Source organism: Perna viridis, chromosome 2 (assembly GCF_037379345.1).
Source record: "Perna viridis isolate PV_CMFRI_1.1 ecotype Kerala chromosome 2, ASM3737934v1, whole genome shotgun sequence".
In the NCBI taxonomy this organism is placed as follows: domain Eukaryota; kingdom Metazoa; phylum Mollusca; class Bivalvia; order Mytilida; family Mytilidae; genus Perna; species Perna viridis.
Window position 1 is genome coordinate 17,137,520 of NC_142446.1, and position 26,262 is coordinate 17,163,781.

Here is a 26,262-nt window from a genome sequence, read left to right on the forward strand (position 1 = left end):
CACCGAGTAAATATCATCACAGATCTACTATGTAGTTGTGGTTCTAACATGAAAGATGTTGACCACTACCTCTTCCATTGTTCTTTATACATAGTCCAAAGGCAAACTTAAATAATTTAAGCTGGATACTTATCCACTTAATGCAAAAAATTCATTATCAGGAAGCCCTGAATGAACATATGAAGAAAACATTTGTATTTTTCAGCAGGTTTTTCAGAATATTTAAGGGTCAAAAAGATTTGTTGTTGCATGATTTGTAAATCAAGCTGATATTTTTTTGTGTTTTTGCTCTGTTATAGATCTTCACCATCACACCCTCTTCCCCGGGACTGTTCTCCAGATGACTTTCAGTTACACCCATTACAGTAATGTATATTGTTAAAGCATGCTCTCTTATTCTATAGGTATTCTATATGTGTATATTGTATTTAGAAAAGGATTAAATAAGTATGATTTACTTTTTTGGACTTCCATTTTGTTTTTAAGCAAATAAAACATGTTTAAACTAATAGTGTGACCATGTATATCGGCACAGGACAAAAATTATTACTAAGCCAAAAGAAAAAATATAAATATAAGTACCAAATGTCAATTGTTTCTTTTACTAAAGCATACACATCTCATGGTTTTGACGTAGTAAAATGTGTCAGTTATAGTGATTTTTTTTCGGTAGGGTACATGTACAGATTTCGTCCAAATATCGGATTACACCGAAAATTTAAAAAAAAATCAGAATATTCTTTTGCAATATAAATATGGGGTATAAAGGAACCTGAAAATATTTAAGAGTGGAGGTGGATGGGTGCACGGTGAGGGTTCCAGCCAATAGACTAAAACCAGTGTTTAGAATTTTATAAAATTGCAAAACAAAGTTTGTGTGGATGTTCATTGTATTGTCCGATGCATGCAAGGGTGATAATCCAACTAAAACGGTTTTAACATGCACGGTTTAAATCATCTTGAAGGGGCAGGTGTTCCTTTTGTGAGCCTGCAGGGGTATTTTTAGTAAAATCTTTGCTATGTCAGTTGCCACCTTAATGTTTGTCAAATCATGAACATTGATATACCAGTTGTTATGCATGTTGGATAAAGGGCATATGGATGCTGGTGAAATTGATGTAGTTGGAAAACAACTATCTGTAAGTGTCTGTTATCTGTTTTTATAAATTATCTCCCAAACATAATAGTTAAAAATCACCTTGAAATATTAACAAAAAAGAATGTTCTTGTTTTTTTTATCGCTGATCTAACTGCAGATGTAGCGAAAAAGTTGTCAGAAACGATAAGAAGCAGACATTTGGATGGAAATATATACTCCTATCGTCGAAGAATGGACTCCTACAAATTGTTTTATCTGTAGATCAGATAACACACGTGTCTAATAAATCTCTTTGTGACTTAATTAGTTTAAAGTGAGAGATGTTGACATATAAACAACCTAACCAATACACATCACCTATGTCTGACAGCTATGTGATACAGAAGTTTTAGAATGAAGGGGTGGATCCATTAATTACACTGTCATAACTCTATCAAATAAGATATAATTACAAACATTCCTTAAAGAAGTGCCAACATGAAGTCTATTAGAATTCACTTGTATTTTTCTCATGCTATTTTGGAACATCTTTGTTTATGAACAACATCCAAAAATTGTCTTGTGATAATTGGCAATGTACCTGTTCGATCATGCAAGAGCGTGGGAATACAAGAATATCTTGATTCCTAGAATTCCATCGTTTCATCTCAAAACAACTGTCTTACTCATATGAACAAAGGTATTTAGCAGTTTATATAGACTTATATCAGAAAAACCAAACAAACAAAACAACCGAACACTGGGCTCTGTAATATTTGTTTTCTTTAAAATTAATACTACAAATATTCATTCACCTAACCATCTGTGCTCTGTGTTACTATCTTTATACATATATAGGACTAGATGATATTTAAAACCTCTGTACAGATAGGGAATAATAGTAAATCTAGGCTAACAAACACTTCCACTTTACACCTCAGACATTTTCCTGTAAGCTTGGTGAAATTAAGGGTGATTTAAAATGAAACAGATCACATCAATTATTTAATTTACTGATGAAGAAGAAAACATGTGGCTGTGATTAGAATGTTCAACTTACACAAAGACATAAAGCAATTGTTATCACTGGGATGATATACTTAATTAGGACAGGTTTTGATGATCAGAAATGACAAATTGGACGACTGATAGTGAACAAGTAGCTAGTTGTCTTTGATGTATGTCTGCTCATTAGCGCACACGTGCATTCGTTAGTTAGACAAATTGTCCTATTTGTTGTATCATTTGTCCATTTGAAGATTTTCATTGTGTCATTTTGTTGGCCATTGTATTAGTCTACGTTTTTTTTTTCTAGTTTATGTCTTGCCTACATTAAAGGTTTTCTCTTTAACATATTCACCATACCCATTTTCGTTATATTGTCTTTATACAGTGTAATTTGTGGTTTGGTTTTTTTTTTTGTTTTGTTTGTTTTATTGTAAATTTCTATAGTCATACTGCTTGTGGTTACATGTATAATTATTTGAAAATTACAACAGAATATCTGTAATGGTATCAATATAATACCGCTTAGCTGATATATATACATCTCTCGTCAGAGAAGAACTGGTTTTTTTTTTGTTTTTTTGTTTTTTTTTTTGTTAACTTACCACAGTATTTTTTATAGTATCAAATTCCTTTCCCTCTTAGGTACATCTTAATATGCTAAACTCTGTATGAGGATCAAAGTAGTTTCTTGTACGTGATAGTTTGTGCTTCAGAGGTTCCAGAAAGAAGGCACGTGCATTAAACACCTTTTCATTATAATTACAATGTCATATTTCGTCTATTTGTGGTGTGACAGACAGTAATGGGCAACGATGATCGTCAATGGTTGTGTTAAACTGTGTGAAGCCGCAGGTGGTAGATTGATTTTATAACGGTTAAGGCCAGTAATTTAGACTACATAAGGACTTCGTTCTTTAATTAGTAAGAAATAATATTTTGATTTTATTTCTCACCTTTAGCTTCCTATGCTTCATTTACAATATGATCCGACATCTCCTTTCTTTTCGAAAAGCACTTGGTACAAACACAACCACATACTTCCTTAAAAAAATGACACATTCGATACAGGTGTACAGTACGGAAATACACAAACTAGAGACCGCGACACACTTAGATTTTTTTCTACGTCGAAATTGTATCTTTCAAATAATAAAAAAAAAAAATCCGAGACATTCCTGGACTTTTTGACGAGTTATATACTGAGTGAATCTGAAGGGATTATTCCACAGGTCCTTGGGACCAGGATTTTTTTTTTATCACAAACAATATCATTAAATCATTATGTTTCCATACTCTGTATATGTTCTCAGACCTGTCTGCTTGCTTTTAAATGTTGTTTATACTATGCCCAGTTTTTCGTCTATCTCCTTCTCTAGAGATAAAAAAAAATCCTGGTCCCAAGTACACCTCAGTTGCCTTCTAACATAAGGAACAGTATACAACAATTCATTGGGCGACCAAAATCTCTCTTTGGTGGTTGTTTTTGATGTTTTGTTTGAGCCTGTTCCTTGTTTCCGTAACATAGAGGTATTTTTTACTTTGATCGTTGTCCCATACCAGCGATTAAGCTGGAGGGTACAGATTACACCTCGGTATGTGTCAGACTACTGTCATATCGGTGTTTATATGGCACTGGTCGCGTGCTCCGAATCACACATACTGCCGAATGAAAATTATTTTGGTAAATAAAACCGATTGTAGGTAATAAATTATAGGTATTTATCGCAACATGCCATCGAATGGCCGTTTATAATTGAATGGAATTGACCAGATTCCTACTGTGGTGTAAGTGTGAAATAATTAGAAAATTACTGGAAGTCAACAAGTGATTATAAATTAATAGGAAGCATCTCTGGACGATGATTCATACCGAAAGTTTTACCGTTATATAATTGAAATGAGAAATCGATGCTGCAATTAATTTACTCAGACATATGTTACATAAATTTGTTTTAGCGTGTTGCGATGGAATTTTAATGTACAGACATCATTAACATCTTTATAACAAGGTTAAAAGAATATTTATAAACATCTGAATCTTTAACAGAGTTATTTCAAAAGCCTATATTAGGGAATGGGATAGAAACTAATTGGTACAGAGAATAATCTATGATGTTACATTCAGTGTGTCAGACAATTTATTCAGTTAACGCCACTATCGGATTAATATATTATGAATTAGTTTACGGACCGATTGACCAATATATTCATAAAAACAAAATAGGACAGAACGGTTTGCAGAAGACGTTTGTATAAGCAATAAAACAACAATCTATATAATATCAATGAAAAAAATGTTAAAACTATTCAAATTTTATATCATAACATTGAAATGTCTGCAATATTTAGTGCTTCTTATTTCCGTCAGCTCAATGTTAGGGTCAGTCGAGGTCAGACATTTCCCCTCTAATCAAATCTCTATTAAAGGGAAATGACAAATTGAAGTAGATTTCGTTTCTGAATCTAGGGATGGTTTAGCTCGTTTCATTAACCCGTTAATTTACGATAAAGATTAAAATCGGAGCTGCCCACCAGAAACCAGTAGAAACGGTTCCGAACACAAAAAAAAAAACAACAAAAAACAAAACAAAACAAAAACAAAAAACAAAAACAAACAAAAAAAACACACACACACAGAGGAGTTGCACTTTTGACTGGTCGACATTGTGGTGTTCAAAAATTTCCATTGGAGAAATGATGCTTTTCTTCGAAATATGTTGACATACCATATAAATGAAGATTCAACGGAGTAATAAACACGTATTCTTAATTAAAGTGTACTACAAAATAATGAGCATCAACTATGTTGATCCCTATCTATCACTGTCATGTCATTTAATACAGAATGTAGTCTTGAGTAAGGCACGTTCAGTATCCAGTTTCAAATGGTGTAATACTTTCTCGAAGTATATCCCACCTATATAGTTTAGTATAATATTGTCACAACTAGACTATATATATTTTAATGATATATAGGTAATTATAAGATATCATCAATTTCTGAATTGCGGTGTCTACCATATTAACTTATAAGACTATAAATATCATTGTATCGTTTTATTTGAACATATTATAAAACAGCATTTAAATCAATTCGAAACTTTCTATTTTGAAAACTTTCGGACTTCATTCTGATTTTATTTTTGGTCTGATTTTGAAAATTTTTATTTGAATTTCAAATTTTGTGTAATAATGTATCCAAGCCACTTGTTGCGTCCACAATATATTGTAAGGGTGTCAAAAACTAATATTGTGTCCACACTTATCACAACTGGGTTCACCGACTGCTGTCGTATCACGCTGAGCTCTGCGAAGCTTTTTTAAACCATTAATTTACTTACTATATACATGTACTATGGCGAAAATGCCACTTGACAACTTGTTGCAGTTTCTGTAAACCTTCGTTTTATTCTTCATGCTTTACGTAGATTTTCGATATTGCAAAGTCACATTGAAGTTCCTGTCAAAAATCAAGGGCGATAATTTGCTATGTGGAAAATAATTATGTTGATCTGATTGTCATTTTATTATCGTGACACCCGTCAGCGGTTAGTCACTGATCATTATCTTTATCGGCCATTAAAATTGTCAGAGATGTAATTAGGGGTACCGTTAGACGAGATGTGCACGGACAGATGACCGATATGTATTGTCCTCTACTGTCTTCTCGAAGTCTTTGATCTGACTAATTAAAACACAGAGAAGAGAAAATAAATGCAGCCATGATCACGACGAAAGACGTGAGGTTATTTTTTTATAATAATGTCGCAGATTATCTCCTGCATGTTCTCTATAATCCTAAATCATTGTATAGTGACTCGACCCTTGGTAAACTGTCGAAGTAAATCAATGTTTGGATACTGATAGATCAGGTCGGAGCGATAATTTGGCAGATTTTATGCAGACTGACACCAAGGAAACCGCATTTTGTTATGTCTCTACTAAACAGATAAACTCATACACATGACTTTTTCTTAATTTACTGCTTGTGATTTCCAGTGATTTTCTATATAGTAAAAATTTTCGAGCATAAGAGGGCTCCATTGGATCCAGCAGTGTACTTGTAGCTTACATACAAGTAGAAATGCCGGATATCTTTTTTTAACGCATCAAAAATTTGCTCCAGGTTTCCAGTTTATAGATGGATTCATGCAGTTCCTTGTTAGATTGTAATATCGGTATGCCGTTCGTGTATAATATTGAAAGGGGTTTTGTATATATATTATCAACTTTTGATGTGCTTTCAATATACACTCATCAATGCTTAATCGATAAATTATACTTAATCATTTAGCAAAGATAAACTAGCACATCACAGAGTCTTCGAGATGAAAGGTGGGTATCAATAAAATCACTGCTTAGCTAAAATATCTCAGTTATTATTATTAAATCTATTGATATAACATATAAACAAATTACACTGTATGCAAATAAACTGATATTATAAATCGGTTCTGAAAACAGCTAACATTTACACGAAAGTCATCTGATTAACCATATGGACTTCGGTTGATTTGGATTGGAAAAATATTTACTGAGGCTGAACTCTTATGATATGGTAAACAAAGCCAAGCTCAAATGTTCCAATATAAAGTTTCCTATAGAAATGGGGATGTGGAACGCGGTTCCAAACTGCGAGGAGAGGATATGTAACCTCTGTGGGAAAAGGATAGGAGATGAATTCCGTTATCTGTTTATATGTCAAAAGGAAGAAGTTAAAATCATTCGTCAAAACCTAAGTATTATTATTTAAACTTGACAGAATACAAACTGAAAGGAATGTTAATGTTCTGTCATGTTGAATTATACAGAAACTTGACAAATTTCTAAAAACTATGGTCCGGTTTTTATAATATGCAAAATCTTGTATATGTATTTGTATTCTATATTTAGGTGTTTGTTGTTTCTTGTCAAATCTTGTCTTGACTAATATTGAGAAACCGTGGTTATATTTATCGATTTCCAAAAACTCTCGCCCCATCGCTGATACAACCCTTCAAAACGTCAAGAGGGAAAAAATGACTGTGAAATAATCGGCAAAGACGATAAGAATTATACTTTTAAGAAAATGTCAAACCTGCCTGTCAAAACGATGTTTATTAATAGATAAAAAATTACAAAATAATGAAATAATGTCAGAATTCAGGAAATGCAAAAAGCAGAGCTATAGTCATGTATATTAAAAAAAAAATAAACATTTTTTTTTTATCTACACGTTATATCCAAAATTCATCTTTTTTCTCACGCAATCCTTTGTGCTGTTCGTGTTTTAATAAAAAAATTGTATTTTTGTGGCATTTGGTCTTGATGCACGAAAGTCACATAATAGTATTTAAAGTGGTCATAATCGGGGCTATCCATGGACTAGAATATATGAAGAATTCAATTTTATTTTTTTTCTAAGTTAAACCGTTTGATTTCTGTGTTCATGTTTAGGCCATATTTTTAGATTTCGACGTATTTGAATTACCCCACTGCTGACGCTTATGTATTTTTTTCCCAATATTTGTTAAAAAATTAATAGATGTATTAAAGAATATATTGATAGAACAAGTGAAAGAAAAACTTTTCCTGTAGAAATATAGTCCTTAATTCCATGCTCTTAAAGAGTAAATTTCAATATATTGGAAACAAATTTTTGAATCGCTGACAAAAACACGTACCTTGTGAACGCAATTGCGTTTCAAATTAAAACGTCTTCTGGTCTAAAACGTATATTAGCAAACTAAAACGGAAATGCGTTTCAGTACCAGGGGGTCCAGGTGAGGGCGTAATGGGCGTACGCCTCCTTTTCAAAGGAAAAAAATGATTGGGGGTTTTTACGGTCTTGACTATTCTTACGGATCTCGCACGACCGCCCGTTACGGGAATTCTGTTAGTAATGCCGGTTAGTAGTAGAAGGTAGCGGAGCCCTGCCTTCGGGATACCTGACCGAAGAAAGAGTATGTCCTACTAGCGGCTGGGCTGCTGTGTTGACGCTCTGGCCTACTCAGACCCCACGTGGGTCCGAGAGCGTTTTCCCACTCTAATGTCTTAATCTGGTTTCCTTTTATACTGATTCACGTAATTTTGCCTCCCCTTCATTAAATCCTGGACCCCCCCAGTACTGTCATGCGAATGCTTCAATGCCGAGTTTCCAAAACATTTTACCAAGTGTCTAGAACGTATTAGTATAAGCAAATGTAGTTTTATAACATTATGCCGTTATGTGGAAGTATGCTTTATAATGTATAAGAATCCTAACGAGAAGAATGCTTTCTCCTATATGACCATGACTATAAATTAGGGTTAAATTTGAAAAAAGGCAGGATGGTAGCATATGTTTAAAAAAATCCAGGATGACCATTTGAATAAAAAAAGCAGAATGCATCTGTTGAAGAAAATCAGGACATGTTTTTGTAAACACTTCAATGTTACAATTATTTGCCATATTTGTATATATCATGAAAAAAAAACCAGGACAGTCTGTAATCAAAAATAAAAAGTAAGGATAGTCTAACACAATAAAAAATATCCAGGACGAAAAACTTGATCCTTGCCCCCTCCCTAAAAATCAAATGGTTGCTCTCAAAGAAAGAAAAGTAATCCAAAGATTCTGAAATTAGCCGAGTTCAAATCGGTGCAGGTTCATTCCTGTTCATATAACTCCCGCATATACTAATGGACAATAACCCAGAACGCAGTACATTATTTGTTACATGATTCAAAAGATTTACAATAGAAAACCACTTGTGTAGGCTTCTCGGTTCCTGTGCCCCAACTCCTTAACCAATGGAGACATCTCCAAATTTGATCATCCGGTAACAATAACAATATGGTGCAGCAACTTAGTGGTGTCCCATGGCCGTAGGTAGAAATTTTTATCGGGGTGCATTTGTATATATTTCCATCTATCAAAGGGGGTGCGCATCCAATTTATGTGATTTTCTCTGGGAATTATAAATATTTTAAGCAAACACAGGGTGCTTTTGCAGCCACTGCACCCTTTTGGCTATGGCCATATGTCCCTTTACTTCAATATTTTTGACACTTTTTTGTACCTGCTTCCTTTACTACGTTAATGTCTTAATTGATTTTTTTTTATAATTTTACTTTAGGTTACCATTGTTACTTTTTGTTGACATCACGGTTCGCAATTTTTGTACAATCAAATTTTCAGACCATTGAAAAAAAAACATTGCAGACGGACGGATTAACAGTGGTCGGTATCAGACATGGAGCGAAAACCAGAAGCCGTCAACAGTTTACTTTAGTGGTATAATCTGTCTTGATATCAAAGCACAATAATTACGCTGCATTTTAATGTTAAGTCTACTTGTAAAACTTTAAATCTTTGTCATCTACTAAAAATTGAGTTTCAGATAGGTTTTTATCTTGCAGTTAGACATAACGTAAGATACTATTTTTGGACTGGAAAATTGCCAAGTGTGTTAGAATATATATTTTGATTTGTTTACCAACTGAGTAGGTCACCGGAAAACAATCTACTATAGTGTATAAACTATACTATTATTGGATCATGAAGTGTCACATCTAGTAAATCATCATTATGCAATGCAATTAGTCACAAACAAAGGCGGTTTAAATGCATTTTGTTTATTTACAATCATAGAAACAATAAACAGTAAATGTTAAAAATATATATGTACATATATTAATAGCAATAGTTTTCTTGAGGAGGTTTATTCATTATCGGAATGTCATCCCATTTCATGGTCAGATATTCACACATTAGTACTTAAAACTTCTACAACTTGATTAAAATATAGTGCAGAAAGAACATACGAAGAAAAGACAAAAATAAAATTTGTGAACTGCACCAATTAATGCTGTAAATAGTTTACCATTCAATGACATAAACAAAAAACCAATAAGTACATTGGAAAAAACCAATAATTACATTGGAAAATAATAAAGAAATACAAGAATGAGATCATTCGGAAAACTGATTCACATAAAGTGTAAATAAATAGCCAATAAACTTCAATAATCTTTCAAAAACACATCAGGTGTCAAAATGCACTTAGTTATCACTAAACATGATCCTATGTGTTCAATAATTTAGCACTGGTTTTGACCATCAAGTACATGAGATCAGTCGGGCTTGGCCCTGTCTTTGAGCAAAGTCTTGTGGTCTTGCATAGCACCAAAAACATGACATGATCCAAAACAAAATATGAAGAATAAATCGTTAATACTTTTCAATGATTCGTTGATGGGCTACGAGTGAATAGATCCCGCAAGCTCTCCCACAAACCTCCGAAGTTCCACGTGCCAGGGAAGGATTCAGGTTGTCGTCTGATTAATATTCTGGCCTAAAAAGGAAAAAAAGCACATATCAATGAAAAGCAACAAAGTCAGATAAATCTGAGAATATGAAATCCCGTTTAAAGAGGGAAACCACTTGGGCCTGATTTGGAGTGAAAATAAATATTGTTCCAATTGCAAAATATTTAGTGAGGTAAATACAGTAAAATCTATGAGTAATAAGGGAGAAATACCACGTATACATTAAAAAAAAACTTTCCTCTAAGTGAGGAGGTTGGTAAGGAGTACGCTATTTGTTTGATCCGTTTTTTTTTCAAGAGCACAATTAACCTGGATAAGCATAGTACATTACTATATTTTTTATTATTACCAAAATATGAGAGGACCTTTTCAATGTAGCCGATAAAGGTTCATTTTAACTAAACCTTAGAGCAGCTATATAACTAATGAAAATTTAATGAATCTAAAGAAACATAAGTGGTGTGGTTGACTTCTATGATTATTCATGTTGTTCATTTTAAAAGAGATTACCATGCAACATGTACCTAATGATACTTTCCACTTAATTGATTTATGCACTACTGGCATCAATATAGTCCATGCTGGCAAACCAATGAGAATAAAAGTACGCAACGACCTCTCCAGCTTTATGACAAAGTATGATTTTTTACCACAATAAGTTACAGTGTAAACATTATGCCCATTTTGATCTTATGTACTTTTATTTTGTTTTAAATTTATATCGTGGCAAAACGCCAGTTATTTTACTACAAGCTAGACGTCGAGGTCAGGTAGTAACCGACCCGACCCAAATCTAGGAGACAAGTACAGAACTTATGCACTAGATATCAGAATTATCAAACTTACCTGTCTCGGGGTCTGATACGAAAAATGAAACTCGTCACTGATTCTCCGGAGTTCTTTTCCTATCTCCGTCTCACGGGCTTCGCGCCATGCTGGAACATCAGGGAGGGAAATAGAACGGTCCCTTCCGATGGGAACGACGTCAGGAAGTGGACCATGTGGAACATAGTCATCAGAATTGTGCCTCAGTCTGTTGTGGACAGTTCCTGTAATACAAATACAAAACTTTGTTTACTTCCTTAAGCGTGTTGATAAAAAAAAAACCCCAAAAAAACAAAAAAACTTAGTAATGAAAAGGGTAAAAGGCGGGACCTTAAACATTTCAGATGATAATGTGTAATATTCTAATAATATCATGTAGCTACAAGGTTCCGTTTCGTTTTACTTACGTGATATGTATTACAACTCATTCGTACGGAACATGTGTACACAAGGGATACAATCAATTCATAATAACATAAAGATGTGAAGTCAGATTTGTGTTTGTCGCTTGCTACAACGGCAATCTTGATCAAGCAAAAATGTCGTTTTCGATCGTCGTGGTAATATCCCCTTCCTTTTTTTGTTCTAAAGTGACTTGATTGTAATTGCTCGAACATTACAATATGCAGTATAAAACTAAGTAACAGTAAATGTACTCAAGTAAAATTGGCTTACCTCGACCAACAGGCTCCTCATACGGATGAAATCTGTCCGATAAAGTACTGACTGCTTGTTGAAGAATTTGGCTATGCTGATGTGGTGTTTGGGTACTAATCGTCCTTATACCTATGGGCCGAAAATAACACTTATGATTACTCCTTTTAAACTGTCTTTGAAAACGGAATGACGTAAAACTTTGAGTCCAAGAAATACATCCCATTTCATTGTCTATTTGAATGGGCGCTGGCGCAGATGGACGGGCGATTGGAATTGGCAAACCGTTTTCTTCCTCTTCGAATGACATGGCACACTCAACCTCTTTGTCTATAATTTCATCAATAACCTCCTCATCCTCGAAACAATCATCAGAAATATCTCCTGCATCGTCAGACAATGGTATGTGTAAACCCAAAACGTTTTTATTGACAGTTTCTTCATCAAAACTAAACTGAAGTTGTTGGTTAGGTGTTGCCGGGGATGGTTCGTGTGTTAAGTAACCACTATCACGTTTATCATATTTGTGAAATGCGGATTTCTCCTTAGGAATTTTCAACTCCGAAGATTGTTCCATTTCTTTATGTTTGCTATGTATGACTAATCCATGGTTAGAAACGGTTAATTCAATCTTACAATGTAACCTGAAAACGAATAAATGAGACAATAAGAATATATCGTAAACTATACAGTTAATTTTATGACGATAAAGATTTCAAGTACATAGACCTTCGAATCATATTCTCTATTGCGTAATAACTATTTAAAACAGTTAACATTAAACATAGTACTGTCAATATTTAAATCATAAAAACAAAATGTTTTAATCACATTGTTCCTTACCTCTTCCTTCGATTTTTCCCGCAAAATTGAATTACTATACTCGTGCGTTATAGTAAAATACGCGTGCCACTGTTTTGAAATATTGCGTCATGTGCCTTTTACGGTGATAGCCAATCAATTTGCCGATTCCCACGGTTTACTTGTCTGGACACGCTAGCGGAGGCAATGTATAACTTCAAACGACACGCCTTTAATTTGCATATTAATGAGAAAGATCATAAAAAGATCCTTTATGCAAATTTAGAGGGCGTGTTTTCTCGAGCTGTTTGTTGTCTCGGTATCTGGTGTTTTCAGACAGTCCGATTTTCCAAAATATTGGTTAGAACTTATTTATTTAACATAATGTTGTACTCAAATTGTCAATCATGTTAATATTTTGTATTCTGTTATTAATAGGCAGATCAGATATATAGTATAAGGTGTCTGACTGACTTGTCGTTCGTTGTGATAGAAGACGTGTTTAAGGGAGATAATTATGGGTTGGAAGGCGCGAGGGATGAAATAAAACAAAACACAGTACTCGCTTGAATGGCTTTTAGTACAAATATTTGGTAAGCTAGAGATTTATTGCTTGTCTAAAATTCCAACCATAAAGCACCACTATCTGCATGTGTTCCCCCTCGACGTCGGCGTGGGGATGTTTTTGTTTTCAAAGCCGTAACGCGCGATGGTCGTAGTCGTACACAATAGTGTAACACCAACAGAACGTCTACAAGACTCCGAATAAGTGACAATGCTTTAATATTATACAACGGATTAAGTAAAGGTTTTACTAAAATTGAGAAAAATAACATTCTGAAAATTCATGAAATTAAACCCTTAACCTTTTGATTGAGTGCCAAGGCTTTTCCTTGATTTTGCCAAGAAAGAATTTGAAGATTCCAATTCAACTGTCCTGCTTACGACGTCAACAATAACCCAAAGTCAAAAAAAGGGCACAATGGCGGGGTGATCGAATGCAGAAAGAAATAGACATAAACCATTCATCATTTGGATGTTTTCGAGTTGTCAACTTCGTACATATATGCATTGACATTACTTAGTACATAAAAATGTACCCAAAAATAGGAAAGAAAAAAGATTTCACAAGCCACTATATTTACACTGATACTTATTTGAAAAGGATATGATAAGCTATTAAAACATGTAAGAAGTATGGTGAATTTCATATCCATTCTCCTTAAATAAGTACATTTTAAAAAAACAAATAGAAGTAAAAACGTTCATACTATAAAGATAAATAACCTAATTACTTTATTCGGGACATTGAAAGGGATCCTAAAACAAAATTGTAAAACCTCTAGGAAATAAATAACCTTCATGCCAATGTTCTCTTTTCCCTAATTAGTGAATACTTGGCGGTAGTACCTGTGAGAAGATTAATTTTCATAATCATATGTTCAGCTGACAAAATGTTCTGTGCAATAGATGTCAACTTTGAGTAAAATCATTGTACAATATTTGCGATTTTATCAATGATAAATACATGTACATAATGTATAGTTGAAATTATATGTTCATATTGTTTAAAATTTATCATTATTTTTTGTAGTTGAAATTATATGTTCATATTGTTTAAAATTTATCATTATTTTTTTCTGTTTCGCTTTTTTTTGTTATTTCTTTTACACATTTTTTCTATTTTTCCCTGTATGAAATACATGACGAATGCATGTTGATTTAAGTAAGTTGCACTGAAGGTAAAAACAAAGAGAAGTAAATAAAATGTTAATATTTGATATAGATGAGTAGAAATAAGAACAAACTTTGCAAGGAATTTTTTTGGCGTTGTTTTAATATGAACAGTCTACCCTGTGAAGCACCCAACGAATCAACACATTCAGAACTGACGTTAATGACATTGCAGAACAATCGTCTTGCTCAATGTGTAGTTAACAGTTGCCAAGCCTATATATAGGCTCTTGGCAAAATACGGAAGTATGAAAAGCCTATTTATAATAAGGGTTAAACATGTAAATAGTATTCCTCAAAGAGTTAAATATATAAATGTATATAAATCCTTGCATTCCTTAAGAAATTATAGGTGTTAAATTCAGTAAGTCTCGTATTTTGGACCAAAATTGGAAATTGCAACAATCCTGTAAGCCGCATTAAAATAGCTCATATTTTGAAACAGTACATCTGGGATAATTTTGCAGAATAATTATAAAATTCACCAAAAAAAAAACATCTATTTGTTAATAAAATTATTAACTTTTCAGTATTTTAAATTTACAATCTTTGCTTCTACAATTAGTTTGCTGTTTTCATTTTTAGTATGGGACACATTTTCTCTTTCCACATTTGAAGAAATATTTTTCCGCGACTTCACAAGAACATCATAGAATAATACTAAAATGACTACCAGAATCCTTGTTTGATAAGGTAATAATATGTTTTACAGTCAGTTGGTATTTACTTGGAAAGAGTAGTATAGTGTATATGATCAATGAAAAATGTTACCTGGGACAAGCTGAAAAAATAAAATTTAAAAAGTTGAAATTGATAACAGTGCTTGCCTTTAGCCACTAGCCCAAAGCCTGAGGCTAGTAAAAATGAAATTTTTCTTGTTTCGGGCTAGTTGAATCCTAACCAGTCTTATTTTTCGGGCTAGTCATTGAGAATTTTGAAGGAAAGGACTGCAATAAGCGTGTCATATAAACAAGAAAAGTTGGCCTAATATTTTGTTTTTTTTTCTCAGAAATTTCTGTGTTAGCAAAAACTCTTGTGGTGTCGACTTCTCAACTTACAAAATGTTGAAGTTTTCCCTGACCCTGCAACAATCCTTTTTTACTTGGATATTTGTATGTCAAAAAAGAGACGTGTTTGCAGGGTAAGAGGAAATTTGGACTAATAAGTTCACTGACAATGCTAAATCTGTTTCAAGGTTTAAAAAATAGTGAAAATTTCCCTGTCTATGGCTTGAATCATCAAAATCTGATTTATTATTAAAAAACAAAAGAAAGACTACTGTACAACAGAACACATTGTACATGTACATGTTTCATATGGAATAGGCATTGCCTATATCAGTGAGCACTGTGAACTTTACCATACTTATACTGTCTGTGTGAGACTCTTAACAATACTAAAGGGCATTAAAACCTCTTTGGTACAAAAGGGTGGGGGTCAGATGAGAACTTACGTTTTGCAAGTGCAATATCTTAATTTATATTTCAGGAGCAAAAAAGCGATATCAGTATTTTTATTTGAAATTTTTTTCCCAATGAATGAGTGAAAAAAAATTTTTTGGTTTTTATTTTTCAAAAAAGATCCCAACTACCATGGTCCCCTTTTCCCTTTGCTTTTAAAATGGTTGATGACTTTGTATCACTTCAACAATCTTTACAACCCTGAAGGGCATCATGAGCAACATTCTTTTCAGTTTAAGTGGGTCAGATTAATTTTTACAGATACCAGAAATAATGAAGTTCTCCACGAATGATGAGAATAATATTTTACACATACATTGTATCATGTGATGTAAACAAAATTCAAACGCAACTGACAGCTGTAAATTCCAAGAAGAAAATTATTGCCATTTCTATCCTGGAAAAGCTTTGCTTCGATTTGGATAATTTTTCTGAGGTGGGTTAGGTTCTTGACAACGGCAGTAGGGGGACAGTGGAGGTACATGTAAATACATCCACATTCCCAAACTTCTGAATAACACACAATATTTACTTCTTTTAATAAGTTAAAAAAAATAGAAAACACTAGAAAATTTTCAGAGAAGATGAAGTTGTTCGTACTGAAACATAATCTTAACCTATATATTTTTATTTGTTTGATTTAAGGAAACAATGAATTTTCTCCATAAGGGCAGTCACTTTTTGTTACTTCTGGGACATGACTTTTTTTCCATTAGTATATTTATGAACCTTAATGGAAATTAAGACAGAAGCGCTTGTGTCCCTGGGGCCTGTATATAATAGGCATAATGATGTCTTAAATAAAATATATAGACAGTAGCATAGTTCTCTTTATTTACTTAAATTAAATGATGTATAGTTCTTATACTACAATGAAGCCAGGCTCATAGTCAGTATTTTAACTGGGGTTTCTTCAGATGATGATACTCAAGAACTTTACCACTCTACCTGAGAGTCAACCTGGCCCTGAAAATCAGTTTCATTAACAAAAAAACAGAAACTAAATAGTCACATAACCCACTAACTCTAGCTACCTCTTAATCCAATTATCATGACAACAATGAAATAAAGGCCTTAATCCAGGGACATTCTTGCAAGATCCAAAAGGACAAAGATGTTACAACACCCACCATTTTCGGAAACCTATGGTCAATTCCGATGTGTACTTTAAGGTGAACACCCAGATGCAAGTACAGTGAAGTGCCAAGTAATCAATACTGCTGAACCATAATTTTTAAAATAATTTTCAAATCATGATCATGTAAAATTTCACTTTGTGCCATTTTGACCCTTGCGGTTAAATTATAATATTTTATAACCTATTCCTTTGCCCCTACTCTGTACACAAGTCTTGTTCCACTATTGCAGCCTTACAATGCATGTCTCACTGAAGACAAAGAGGACTAAGCCTTGTCTCTCTAAAGAATTCTCCTTTTTGTACAAAAGATTTACCAATAAAGTGGAGGCTACTGATGATTATCCAAATATCCTCCAAGGGTTCTAATGACACAAAGGGAAATGTGCATGAACAGCCATGTTGGCAATGATAAGAAGCAAGGACATGACAGTAACTTACAAATTTATATTTCAGTGTTAATTATTATATAAATATTAGCTCAGTTTGAAACTTTGGTATTCTAGATTGGCTACTGAAGCAGGTAAATAGAACTTCATGCAACATGCTTTCTGTACATATATAGTACTTAAGTTATACTAAGTAGATCATGTTAAGATTTCATTTGGTGAGTATATTTCAGCAGTAAACATAAACTATGGCATTTGGATCCTCCCCAGAAGCATTTGACATGTTACATTACTGGAGGCTTGAAGAAGCTTTATATTCGTCTCAAAGATGACAGTCTGGATGTATCAAAATATAGTAAGTTAGAATATAATTGTAGTACAAAGCAATGTACACATAATTAATTTTCTTTATTATATGGCAAAAAAAATGTCACAAGTACATTATGTAGCTCTCTAGACTTCTTGTGGAGATAGAGAAGATTTGTGAATAATGTACTTAAAATACAGTTTCATTATTGATTTATTAGATTAGAATTTATTATAAAAAGAACTAATATTAAATGATTGTGGGATGATAGATAAGGGAAATAACTCCATAAAACTTTGAAATTTGTCAAAACACAGCCAAGTAGTCACAATTTTATATGACTGCAAAAAAATTGCATTCATATATTGGTGTGGTGCTGTTGCTGGCCAAAAAGGTGGTCTGAAACAAGCATTTTCCTTATGTCTGTTTAATATCTTGAGTAAAAGTTGATGGATCACTTTAGTAAATACCTTTAGCAGTTCACATGGATGAAATTTGCACCCACATGCAAATTTGGCCATAAGAAGGGGGCATAAGTGCAGATTTACACTACAAAGTTTTAGAAAATATTTTATTTTTTTTAAATATACAGGGATAAACATCAACACTTTCTTATTATTATTTTATTCAAAACGACCACATGGTTCATAATAAACATTTTCTGTGTTATTAAAAATGTCAATAAATCTTAAAAGTAAAGATATGAATATTCTTTTAGGAAGCAAAATATACAACTGACTTTAGTATTAAAAATATAAATGGCAATAGTAACCTACTCTTTCTATAAGTAGTTTGAACATCTAACTTGCATTTTAATGTTTATATGCATGGTCCAATGATGGGAGAATTTTGTCAGTGCTTATTAAGGATATACCAAACAAAGTAGATTTGTAGGCTGTAACTTGGTATACATACATAAAATAATAGTAATGATTCCATCAAAGAACTGTTACCAATTCCAATTAAAACATAGTATCATGGTAACCGAAATAATTGACTTATAATATTTTATAATCAAGTACAATATCTATGGTCACTCAGCCAGACAATATTCTTGTAATCCCTTCAATGCTGTAGGAGTTATCACTTGCTTAAACTCAGCTGTTTATTTTTCATAATATGCCCCTCTCTCATTCCTATTGCCTTTTGGATCAAAATTCTAGTGTAATTATGGTAACTATTATTTTTTGTTCTGCATCCTTTATAGTCAATTGATTCCATATATGTATTTCATATTTTAGTAGATTATTTTAGTCTACATTGAACATAATGTTTTTATTTCAGGTACTGGTCATTTTACTGATAAAAATGGACATTTTGTGCTGAAATGTTCATGTATCATGGCATCCAGATACAGGATAAACTCTGTGATAAACACGTCAGGTCAATCAGCTGTACTGTTAACAGCAGAGGTATGTCATTTATTGATTTTATAAAATTACGAAGCAACAACAGCAACAGAAATTGGTGTCAAATTTTAAATATTCTTGCATCAAAAATGTTTCACAAACCTATTAAAGTTAATAACTTGGCAACATGTACAGTGGATATCAGTTCTAACCACTCCTTACAATTGTCATAAATTGTCAGGATGATGACCCTTGAATTTTCCTGCTGACAATTTTAGACTTATGACAGATTTTGTCAAGACCCAAAACAATTTCTGACCATGTCTACCTCTTGACAATTTCTCTGTTTGCTGAATGTTCACAATTCTTTGTCATTCTGTCTACTTGAATTAGAGTTATTGTGTTGTGTGTGTATCTCTTTACCACCTGTTCAGTGATGATTATTTTATTCAATTTGACCATACTAGGTCAGAATATTTTCGGCTATTCTGCTGACAATTCTAGGTCAGAACACAGAACCATTCCTGATCAAGACAACTCTGAGCCCTAGCATCCTGTGCAGGTCCGGGTGTTAAAAGAATAGGCCTGCTGCAGCGCTAAGCTTGTCGTAAAAGGCGACTAAATAGTGCTCAGAAACCTAGCTGGGGGCTAGGCACTCTGCCCATAAAGTAACTGGGATGTGTACCCCAGATGGTGGAATGGGGTACCCTTAGTGTGTTGCATGCTGGGGTTGTCGGGCTATAATACAGAAAACCTGACCATTAACCATAGTGGTGCACCGTGTTGGGAAAGATGTCACGTTCCTTGCATGTTAAAGAACCCTGCTGTGGTATTCGATACGAGTAGGAACCTTTGCACTCCTCCACAGGAGGCTAAATTGCCGGACTTTACCCATCCCCCCTTTTTCTAGTGGCAATCGAAGTTTGTCGACCCTCTTGTCCTTGTGTCCCGTCCTTTTTTTCGTTTCGTCATCATTTTATGTTCATTTTATCATCCATTTCATGTTCATCGTCTGAATATAGCTGAAATATTACTGCACGGACGTTAAACCCGAACAACAAACAAACAAACTGAGCCCTAGCATTCCAGAATTGTCCTGTATGACAGAACAGACCCCTCCTGTGAGGGTGATAATATTCATTGAAAATTTTTCATTAATACTTAAAATACATAGTAGGGGCAATAAGTCTGTGACTCATTGTCAGACTTTCTGTCCTTTCACTTATAACACTATAAAAATTCCTACATTATGTATGTAGTCTTTGGTGTGGATATTTAGCACATCATTCAATAGCAATTTAATTGTTATATTTATCTTAACGTCTGTATTCAATATCATATTGAAAATAGAAGTTAAACTAGACACTTTAATTCACCCCACATATGATCAGCTGGTTTATGGGTAAACTTTCTTGTCTAAATAATGTAAAAGATGTTACAAAATTGTTAAAAATAGATTAAACTGTTATAGGATTTGATTAAATTAAACAAGCAGTTTAACAATAGATCACCTTGTAGGAACATGAACATCCAAAAAAGATAATTATACAGATACAATCTATAGGTAACAGTGTCAGTTTGACAATTTACTCTTTGCCCAAGGGATGAACACTATATCTTAGTGTATTACCAATAAAATTTAAATTGCTATTTTTTAACCATTTTATCAGATTCAGGTTGTTATGTATAACATAAGGTTAGATGCACATCAGATAATGTTCAGTTTTTTGGCATTTATGCTCAATTTTGCATGTCAATTTAAAATTGACATGCAAAATGAAGCATAAATTTTAGACTATGACATTTTTTTCTTCATTAATGCGATGATCTGTACCATGCAGATAAGTTAAAGATATGTGTAGGTGTTAATGTAAGGTCAAGATGACAGGTCACAGAGACAAAAATTTGTAGATATCATAGGTGGTCATTTTCTCCTTTGGAAGTTGTAGGGGCATTAGTATACCTTTGTGTGAAAGTGTTTTAATATAATGGAAGCCGAACTAATGAATTTAAGCTTTTCATTCACTGTGCATTAAAAAGCAGTAAAACATCATAATTAGACTGGTGTATTTTAGGGTTATATAATATAGTTACTTTCAATGAAGAATAAAACAAACTGCTGCAATCTATTTTAAGTTCCTTACTCAATGACTATTATAGGGTTGTATCCTCCTTACAATGGGTTCAAACATAATCTTGATGCAATGTATAAATTTTCATCTCTATATACCCTCATGCATTAACATTTACAGACTTAATCACTAAGGTGGAATGATTTTGTTATGCCATAATAGGTAATAAGTGTGGTTACTTGAGTGTTTTTGAGTTCCAGTCTGAGGTTTGTTAATCAGTCCTCTCCATCTCTTAGGTTTTTTTCTATAATCCCCAGTACCTCCCAAGTTTAATTGTTCCACTTATTGTTTGGGTTTAATTTACAAGTGCAGTTTGAAATGTTTTGACAACAAAATAAGAAGTCTGCTCTTGACCTTTCCAGTGGTTCTGTCTAAGAGGGCTGTCAACGATCATTGATATCAACACATCTCTTATAAATGCTTACCTTAAACAGGGTTATTGACGCCTAATTGATTGATATAAGATCTAAGTATCACTTGCAGGTTTTATTGTAATGATTAAGTAATACATTTTATTTTGTTATGTAGTAACAAGAAAAGGCTGAATCTTCAAAGGTTAAGGAACAACCCATAATCCTGTCTCACATTTAAATTGTACCATTTTGATCTGCCTCTAGCAAGAATTATATTAAAACATGTCAATGTCCATATAATCTAAATTTCAAGTAAAATTATTTTGATATCTTTGTCATGGATTAATTTTGTGGTCAAAATTTAGACCCAAATAGCTTATATTGTAATTATTTGTAATGATAAACCAAGCCGTTTTTGTCTCCTCTGATCCAAAGTTGATTATCTTGACTGGTCTAATCTGTCTGTAGTAGGTATATATGTATTCTGAGTTGACTGTTCCTACCTTTATGCATGTATTACAGTGGTTCTCAAGGTCTTTAACTAAGTCTTTTACTTTGATTAAAAGTTTTTATTTTATCATGTAAAGGGGCATTGTTTCAGTTCATCTATATAGCTTAATTTTGCTTCCAAAATACAAATATACAAAATTTGGCCATGCTAAAAAATTCTAGACTTTAATTTTTTGGTCCAAGTTTGGATTTGTTTTTTTTTTTTAATGGATTTCTTATCAAAATCCATGCCTACATTTTCAATCAGATTTTTAAGTCCGTTGTAGTTAACAATTTTATAAACTCTTCTCCTCTGACACTACTTGACCAATTGGAACCAAACTTGATATGAATGTTTCTTAGGGTATTCTGCGTAGAAATGATGTGGGGATTTTTGATATATCAAAAAAAAACATGGCCACCCTTACTAAAAATAGAACATAGGGGTTTGGCAGTAGTTCTTAATATATATCCAAATTCTGACATGGGATAAAAGTGATCAGCATGATGAGGTCTATCTATGGTCAAATTTTCATTTTAATCTGTTGAGCCATGTTGAGTTATTGCCCTTTTTAGACTTTTTTTTTGGCTATTTGAATGCTGTTTCTTTAAAAAATCTTCTCCTCTGACACTACTTGACCAATTGGGATCAAACTTGGTATGAATGTTCCTTGGGGTATCGTGCATAGAACTATGGTGGCGATTTTTTATCGATAAAAAAACATGGTCACTGTTACTAAAAATAGAACATGGGGGTCAGACAGTAGTTTTTCACATATATCTCCAAAACCATTGGGTTTAGCCAAATTCTTTCAATAGCTGAAATGGTTCATAATATTATAAGGCCTACAAAAGTCTTCAGGGATAAAAGTTGTCAGATAAATCCTTGTAAGAGTTATTGCCCTTGAAAGTGGAAAAATGTCAGGGTTTGTTTGTTTTTTATTTTTTTATACAGTTTTCAGCCAACATCTTGAAAACTATGATAGATAGAAAGAAACTTTCAATTGCTGAAATGATCCTCATGATAAGTCCTACCAAAGTCTTCTTGAGTCAAAATTGGGGGACAACTTCCTGTTAAATTTATTGCCTTTGAAAGGCAAAATTGAACCAGGTGAGCGATTCAGGCTCTTGGGAGTCTATTGTTACCTCTTACGGTTTTTGAGTTATATGCAATAATGTGTACAAACCAGTTGTTATGTCCTTAATGAACTGTAAGTCCCTATGTTTAAGTGTGTCAAATACAAATATTGTCCACACTTGCCCTAAGTTAACATAATTCAATTTGTTGCAGTTGAATTATGCTTCAATTGGCAAAGCTCTCTGTTTATATTAGTGTCAAGCATCACATCTTTATGAATAACACTTAAAATCAACAGAAGTACCAAGTAAACATTTTCTGGAACACTCTCAGCAACAAATGAGATTGTCTTAATGAAAACAACATTTCAATAAAAAACAGATGTACCCTTTTGCTGTAAAACTGTATAGCAGGTGAAAACACTGTGATTTGAGACAAAATTGATATGAAAATTTTGTCATTTTTAGCTCTTCTGGCTGAAGGCCATGTGATCTATTGCCATCACTTGGCGTCCGTCGTCATTAGCTTTTTTCAAATATCTTCTTCTCTGAAACTGCTTGACCAATTGAAATGAAACTTGGCATGGTTGTTTCTAGGGTATATCCTACACAAATTGATCATTTAAAAGTTTTGAAATGTTAAAAATCATGGCCGCTGTTACTAAAAATAGAACATAGGGGTCAAAATAGAGTTTTTTTGCAAATAACTCAAAAACAAATTGAATTTAGCAAAATTCTGACAGAGGGTAATATTGTTCACTATCAGAAGACGGACCTATGCCGATATTCCATTATGATTTATTACCTGATGTAGGAGTTGTGGCCCCTGAAACAGATTTTTTTTTGTTGTTTTTCACATGTGCAACTTTGAAATTCTTCTCCTCTAAAGCATGCAATAAAACTTAATTAAAGTTGGCATAATTGTTCCTTAGGGTATCTTGCATAAACTGATTGTTTAAAATTTTTCATCAGTTGAGAAAACATGGCTGTCATTACTTAAAATAGAACGTAAGGGTCAAAATTCCTTTTTTGCTATAGAACAATGAAAGATGAAAGCTACTCGTATGAGAAAATGATATTCTGAGTTGGCTGGCAATATAAATTTTTTTAGTAGAATTTTGAAAATGGCTGCCAATTTGCAGCCATTTTTAGCAATTGCTGGGATTCCAATGAATTTTGGTTTCTTGAGGAAACATGGTATTCCAAGTTGAATGGAGATGATGAAAATTTGTTCTGGCCTACCATTTTCAAAAGGGCTGCCATTTTTCCACTAATTTGTACATTTACTTTAATTTCAATAATATTTTGTTTATATAGTAAAAATTGTCTTTTGAGTTGAAGACATGATGAAAATGTTGTATAGCCATGATTTAACTTCATTTAAATGTTTTCTTTTAGCAAATGAGCAAATGTATAGTGACCTCATGCTCCTCGCACCCGGTGGGATAGCAGGGCATGTAGGGCTCTTGCCCAAATTTTTTCCAAAGGTTCTAAAAACACTTACTTACAGCATTCATCAGTAGATGCTCTTTTTCAAAAATATTTTGTCAAACATGGTAACAAAGCATTATACCTCTACTTAGTTATGGGGCATGGTTTGCCAGGTGAGCAATTCAGGCTCTTCAAGAACCTCTTGTAAATGTTGGAAAGGCTGTGTTTTGTGCTAAATAGCCAAATATAGCACCTTGAAAATTATCTGCCAGCAAGGACTGACACAAACAGTAGTCTAGTAGTCCTGTGCCACCCTTATTTTGGAGAGGACAACTTTAAAAATTTCATGGTAGTCCTAATATATAAGTCATGGTATAAATTTTGCTTTATTTTTCATAAGATCTAAGAACATAACCATCATTACCATCTGCAGACTTCCTATTTTTGCCTCTGAAGTAATACTGTTGACCACCGAATAAATGACGTTAGTTTCAAACCTTGGCATGCTATTCAGTTTTATTTGATGTTTACATTTTAAACTGTATCTTTTAAACAATGTATTACATTTTGAGCATCAGAATATTTTTTCAGGACATGTTTAAAGATGATGAAGTCGTGGTTATTAAAGTCCTCCACAGATCTTTTTCACAGCTGGGTGTCCAAGAGACTCACTGCTTGCAGCAATTAAGAACAGCAGACCCAGACAATATATCACACACACTTAAACTACTGGTAAGTTTTCCTTTTTCATTGAAATTTTGATGTCATACTGACTAAAAATGTTTTGTTTTCATTAGAGTCTTGCCACAACTAGTAGTATATGCCCAATAGTGATCAGTCTGTCAGTCCATACAGCTGTAACAAATTATGTCCAGGCTATAACTTTTGATATTAAGCATGAGGATAAATCAGGTCAAGACCATGTGGTGCATACCAAGGTTGGTGACTTGACCTTGAACTTTGACCTCAAGGTCAAATTTATGATTTATGTTTTGTGTCTTGGCTGTAATGAGTTTTTTATGATAAATTGAATGTGTTGTGCATGGCCGTTGTACAGGATTTTTACCACAGTGGGGCCTTCAGAAATGGATTCCATCTTAATGATGTCTAATTTCCACTCTTTGGCTTGTAAAACATTTTTGTTATGTGGCCTAGGTTGTAATAACTTATTTTGCACTGCACTATATATGCTAACCTATTAATTTTAAGACTCTCTAACATGAATTCTTGGATCTCCACTCCACGCCTCTGTTAGCACTTACTGACAGATAAACAAAAACAAATAAATAGAAATATTAATACCTGTATCATCATTGTGATTCAAAATGTTGTGTGTTATTCTTGTCTTTTTTTAGAATGTGTTCACATTTGACAGTCATTATTGTATGGTGTTTGAAGCTCTGTTCCCAGAACCAATTACAAATATTTTTCAAGATATTCCTAGAGATAAGGTATTGTTATTGTTTGCATGCTCCCAAAGGATATAATAATGCTATTGTTCTTCTGTCATCACTTCTGCTGTCTGTAACAGTGTACACTTGAAAGTCAGCAACTTTAAAAGATTTTCACTTAAAACATATTTTTAGGAAAATCTTGACCTGTACTGATTTTCAAGATCATAGGTCAATAGTAAAGGTCATAGAAAATTATTCAGCTTTGAATTGGATACCATAATATGTATTGCCCTTGTTTGAACTTAACAAGGATTTGTAGATGTCAGAGTACCGGTATTTTAGCACAATTATAACAGG

At 33.3% G+C, this 26,262-nt stretch overlaps 2 protein-coding genes across 5 annotated transcripts in view; one reads left to right on the forward strand and one right to left on the reverse strand.

Annotated features, from left to right (window-relative positions):
- Positions 1 to 9,666: 9,666 nt before the first annotated feature.
- LOC148623857 (uncharacterized) lies at positions 9,667 to 13,074 on the reverse strand. The gene is made up of 4 exons (XM_088566111.1): positions 12,698 to 13,074; positions 11,876 to 12,498; positions 11,222 to 11,424; positions 9,667 to 10,401 (listed from the first exon to the last, which is right to left on the reverse strand). The coding sequence occupies exons 2-4, from the start codon at positions 12,429 to 12,431 to the stop codon at positions 10,288 to 10,290; spliced, it is 873 nt and encodes a 290-aa protein (XP_088422237.1). The 5' UTR covers positions 12,432 to 12,498; positions 12,698 to 13,074; the 3' UTR covers positions 9,667 to 10,287.
- Positions 13,075 to 13,127: 53 nt separating this feature from the next.
- Positions 13,128 to 26,262, forward strand: part of LOC148623858 (uncharacterized) — a 28,980-nt gene continuing 15,845 nt past the window's right edge. The window contains exons 1-6 of one of the 4 annotated variants that reach the window (XM_088566106.1): positions 13,175 to 13,248; positions 14,975 to 15,082; positions 17,607 to 17,728; positions 18,965 to 19,092; positions 25,103 to 25,243; positions 25,867 to 25,962. In XM_088566106.1, the coding sequence (XP_088422232.1) occupies positions 19,021 to 19,092; positions 25,103 to 25,243; positions 25,867 to 25,962 (309 nt within the window). In that variant the 5' untranslated portion in view covers positions 13,175 to 13,248; positions 14,975 to 15,082; positions 17,607 to 17,728; positions 18,965 to 19,020. Of the gene's footprint in view, positions 13,249 to 14,974; positions 15,083 to 17,606; positions 17,729 to 18,964; positions 19,093 to 25,102; positions 25,244 to 25,866; positions 25,963 to 26,262 lie in introns of all 4 variants that reach the window. The other 3 variants (XM_088566107.1, XM_088566105.1, XM_088566104.1) reach the window with 3 other exon arrangements.